Below are 4,927 nucleotides of genomic sequence, written 5' to 3' on the forward strand. Positions count from 1 at the left end.
TTGTGTCTGCAACTGTGGATGTAAATGTAGCTTCAGTTGTAGATATACTGGCTTCACTTGTGCTGCTTACAGTTGTTGGAACAGCTGTGGTGCTTTCTGTAGCTGTTGTGCTGGCTTCAGTACTGCTTGTTGTTGCGCTGGTTTCACTTGTGGTGCTAGGTTCTGTACTTGTTGAAGTGACTTCAGCGGTAGTGCTGCTGACAGTGGAGGGCTCCGTGCTGCCAATTGTTGAGGTTGTTGTGTCTGCAACTGTAGATGTAAATGTAAGTTCAGTTGTAGAGGTGCTGGCTTCACTTGTGCTGCTTACAGTTGTTGGAACAGCTGTGGTGCTTTCTGTAGCTGTTGTGCTGGCTTCAGTACTGCTTGTTGTTGCGCTGGTTTCACTTGTGGTGCTAGGTTCTGTACTTGTTGAAGTGACTTCAGCGGTAGTGCTGCTGACAGTGGAGGTCTCCGTGCTGCCAATTGTTGAGGTTGTTGTGTCTGCAACTGTAGATGTAAATGTAAGTTCAGTTGTAGAGGTGCTGGCTTCACTTGTGCTGCTTACAGTTGTTGGAACAGCTGTGGTGCTTTCTGTAGCATTTGTGCTGGCTTTAGTACTGCTTGTTGTTGCGCTGGTTTCACTTGTGGTGCTGGTACTTGTTGAAGTGACTTCAGCGGTATTGCTACTGACAGTATCTGTGCTGTCAATTGTTGAGATTGTTGTGTTGCAACTGTGGATGAAAATGACTTCAGTTGTAAAGGTGCTGGTAGTGTCGTTGGAACAGCTGTGGTGCTTTCTGTAGCTGTTGTGTTGGCTTCAGTACTGCTTGTTGTTGCGCTGGTTTCACTTGTGGTGCTAGGTTCTGTACTTGTTGTGACTTCAGCGGTAGTGCTGCTGACAGTGGAGGACTCCGTGCTGCCAATTGTTGAGGTTGTTGTGTCTGCAACTGTGGATGTAAATGTAGCTTCAGTTGTAGAGGTGCTGGCTTCACTTGTGCTGCTTACAGTTGTTGGAACAGCTGTGGTGCTTTCTGTACCTGTTGTTGCGCTGGTTTCACTTGTGGTGCTAGGTTCTGTACTTGTTGAAGTGACTTCAGCGGTATTGCTGCTGACAATGGAGGAATCTGTGCTGCCAATTTTTGAGATTGTTGTGTCTGCAACTGTGGATGAAGATAGAGCTTCAATTGTAAAGGTGCTGGCTTCACTTGTGCTGCTGTCAGTCGTTGGAACAGCTGTGGTGCTTTCTGTAGCTGTTGTGTTGGCTTCAGTACTGCTTGTTTTTTCGCTGGTCTCACTTGTGGTGCTAGGTTCTGTACTTGTTGAAGTGACTTCAGCGGTAGTGCTGCTGACAGTGGAGGACTTCGTTCTGCCAATTCTTGCGGTTGTTGTGTCTGCAACTGTGGATGTAAATGTAGCTTCAGTTGTAGATATACTGGCTTCACTTGTGCTGCTTACAGTTGTTGGAACAGCTGTGGTGCTTTCTGTAGCTGTTGTGCTGGCTTCAATACTGCTTGTTGTTGCGCTGGTTTCACTTGTGGTGCTAGGTTCTGTACTTGTTGAAGTGACTTCAGCGGTAGTGCTGCTGACAGTAGTGCTGCCTGTGCAACATGTAAATGTAGCTTCAGGAGGTGCTGGCTTCACTTGTGCTGCTTACCAAGCTGTTGTGCTGGACTGCTTGTTGTTGCGCTGGGTTGTGACTTCAGCGGTAGTGTCTGACAGTGGAACTCTGTAGATGTAAATGTAACTTGTTCTGTTCAGTTGTGGAACAGTTGTGGTGCTTTCTGTAGCTGTTGTGCTGGCTTCAGTACTGCTCTTTTGTTGCTGGTTTCACTTGTGGTGCTAAGTTCTGTATTTGTTGAAGTGGCTTGGTAGTGCTGCTGACAGCTGTGCTGCCAATTGTTGAGGTTGTTGTGCTGCAACTGTGGATGTAAATGTAGCTTCTGTATGCTGCTTCACTTGTGCTGCTTACAGTTGTTGGAACAGCTGTGGTGCTTACTGTAGCTGTTGTGCTGGCTTCAGTACTGCTTGTTGTTGCGCTGGTTTCACTTGTGGTGCTAGGTTCTGTACTTGTTGAAGTGCCTTCAGCGGTAGTGCTGCTGACAGTGGAGGTCTCCGTGCTGCCAATTGTTGAGGTTGTTGTGTCTGCTGTAGATGTAAATGTAAGTTCAGTTGTAGAGGTGCTGGCTTCACTTGTGTTGCTTACAGTTGTTGGAACAGCTGTGGGCTTTCTGTAGCTGTTGTGCTGGCTTCAGTACTGCTTGTTGTTGCTGGTTTCACTTGTGGTTCTAGGTTCTGCACTTGTTGAAGTGACTTCAGCGGTAGTGCTGCTGACAGTGGAGGTCTCCGTGCTGCCAATTGTTGAGGTTGTTGTGTCTGCAACTGTAGATGTAAATGTAAGTTCAGTTGTAGAGGTGCTGGCTTCACTTGTGCTGCTTACAGTTGTTGGAACAGCTGTGGTGCTTTCTGTAGCATTTGTGCTGGCTTCAGTACTGCTTGTTGTTGCGCTGGTTTCACTTGTGGTGCTAGGTTCTGTACTTGTTGAAGTGACTTCAGCGGTATTGCTACTGACAGTGGAGGAATCTGTGCTGTCAATTGTTGAGATTGTTGTGTCTGCAACTGTGGATGAAAATAGAGCTTCAGTTGTAAAGGTGCTGGCTTCACTTGTGCTGCTGTCAGTCGTTGGAACAGCTGTGGTGCTTTCTGTAGCTGTTGTGTTGGCTTCAGTACTGCTTGTTGTTGCGCTGGTTTCACTTGTGGTGCTAGGTTCTGTACTTGTTGAATTGACTTCAGCGGTAGTGCTGCTGACAGTGGAGGACTCCGTGCTGCCAATTGTTGAGGTTGTTGTGTCTGCAACTGTGGATGTAAATGTAGCTTCAGTTGTAGAGGTGCTGGCTTCACTTGTGCTGCTTACAGTTGTTGGAACAGCTGTGGTGCTTTCTGTAGCATTTGTGTTGGCTTTAGTACTGCTTGTTATTGCGCTGGTTTCACTTGTGGTGCTAGGTTCTGTACTTGTTGAAGTAACTTCAGCGGTAGTGCTGCTGACAGTGAAGGTCTCAGTGCTGCCAATTTTTGAGGTTGTTGTGTCTGCAACTGTGGATGTAAATGTAGCTTCAGTTGTAGAGGTGCTGGCTTCACTTGTGCTGCTTACAGTTGTTGGAACAGCTGTGGTGCTTTCTGTAGCTGTTGTGCTGGCTTCAGTACTGCTTGTTGTTGCGCTGGTTTCACTTGTGGTGCTAGGTTCTGTACTTGTTGAAGTGACTTCAGCGGTAGTGCTGCTGACAGAGGTTGGTCCTGCAGAAGCTGTGTCTGCAAATGTTGATGTAAATGTCGCTTATTTGTATTCTTTCAGGCGTTCCTTTTTGATGTTTGGTTTTGTTTGATAGTTTACGAATTCGAACTTTTAATTAAATATGTTCATTTGTTTATTTTAGAGAGTTTTGATGTCCGCTTTGTCTTATTAAAGTTAACGCATGTCCGTCTTTATGAATATATATGACATTTAATTTGAGTCAAACAACAAGCTCCTTTAATGCCCGTTTTGAATATCTCCACGATATATTCAAAAGTATTTCTAATTAGAAACGTGTCGCATGTGTAACAATAAGAACCTTTCTTCTACGATATTGTATGTTTTGTTTTATGTATTTAGACATATGTGCATATAATATTGGATAACTAGGGAAGTTTCCATGGGTATATGATACTGAACGTAATGATTTTGTATCTTAAGGAAACGTGTAAATATATCCTATTCAGAAAAAAAGTGGATATGTAGAATACTAGTACATTCCACATAGTACATGTATATTCTTTCCATACTTATACTTCATTCAAATTTAGCTTTCATCATTATGTATAATACTGTGCGCATTAATTTCTGAATGTCACGCAACTTGTAATTACTAGATACATATATGTAAAAGAAAGATATATCCAGGAAATCCCTATAAGTACTTTAAGATACTTTCTTTTACAGCAAAATCATAAAAACTTAAGGAATGAAAGACACATGGTCACATGACACATAAGTACTACCGAGTCTGTGATGCTATACTAGTAATATGTGCAAGATATGATTTAACCCATCAGTACAGTAAAAGAAATTGACAGTTTGTTTTACTTCACAGTCTTCAAATAAAATACTGAACAATTTTAATATCTATAAATACAATCTGCTCTAGACTCGTGAGGTAAGGAGTTGATCCTTACGTCGCGGGTCCACTTTGGGACCTGGATACCGGTCCTTTAGAATGAGACTCATGTACACAGAGGTCCCGTGTCGCAGTAAATGTTGACACGAAAAAGACCCCTCGCTGCCCAATGGCCGTAAGTACCGAGTATATGACAAAACTTTCAGCTATCCAATGACAAGTGGTGGATTCTCCATACGAGTGAAAAATTCTCGAGAGGGACGTAAAACAACATACAATCAATCTATCTATCTATCCCCTCCTCCGTTTCCCTACACTATTTATCCCTACAGAATTTGATGATGTCGAATGTAGGAAAAATATACTCAGTAAAACTTGGTAAATCACGAGCAGTATAATTACCTAAAAAAGTCAAAATGAGCTCATGCTGAGGTATTTTGTGAAATAGAGAACATAAAAAATTATTTTTTACATGGTTGCTGACAAATCTTATTTAGGTATAGTCTTATCTTATTTCACTGATGTGGCCTACGTAATAGTTTGTTTAATCGGACTCGAGATTGTAAGCATGACACATTTTTATCATGCTTATGTTTTGTTTAGCGATGTGTCAAGCAATATCGACCTAGCTTAATGAATAAAATGAAGAAATGGGGGGGGGGGGGGGGTTGTAATTTTCAAATGTTAGATGATCGATATTTTTTTTGCAAATCAAGCTTTTTGTTTTTATTATTTTTAAAAAATACCCTTCATGATCTTATATGGCGAAAGGTTCTTGCGTTTTTAAAAAATTTTAA

The 4,927-nt window shown here is 42.5% G+C and overlaps 1 protein-coding gene across 1 annotated transcript; it reads right to left on the reverse strand.

The window, feature by feature from the left end:
* Positions 1-10: 10 nt before the first annotated feature.
* On the reverse strand, positions 11-3,285 carry LOC134233563 (mucin-2-like; the record flags this gene model as incomplete). The annotated part of the gene is made up of 5 exons (XM_062715529.1): positions 11-680; positions 728-1,573; positions 1,634-1,705; positions 1,788-2,124; positions 2,257-3,285. Coding segments are annotated over 5 exons (2,954 nt in total), but the record flags the coding sequence as incomplete, so codon positions are not given.
* Between the last annotated feature and the right edge of the window lie 1,642 nt (positions 3,286-4,927).

This window comes from Saccostrea cucullata, unplaced genomic scaffold (genome assembly GCF_032062105.1).
Source record: "Saccostrea cucullata isolate Sc308-1 unplaced genomic scaffold, CSIRO_AGI_Scuc_v1 ctg23336, whole genome shotgun sequence".
Taxonomy (NCBI): Eukaryota; Metazoa; Mollusca; class Bivalvia; order Ostreida; family Ostreidae; genus Saccostrea; species Saccostrea cuccullata.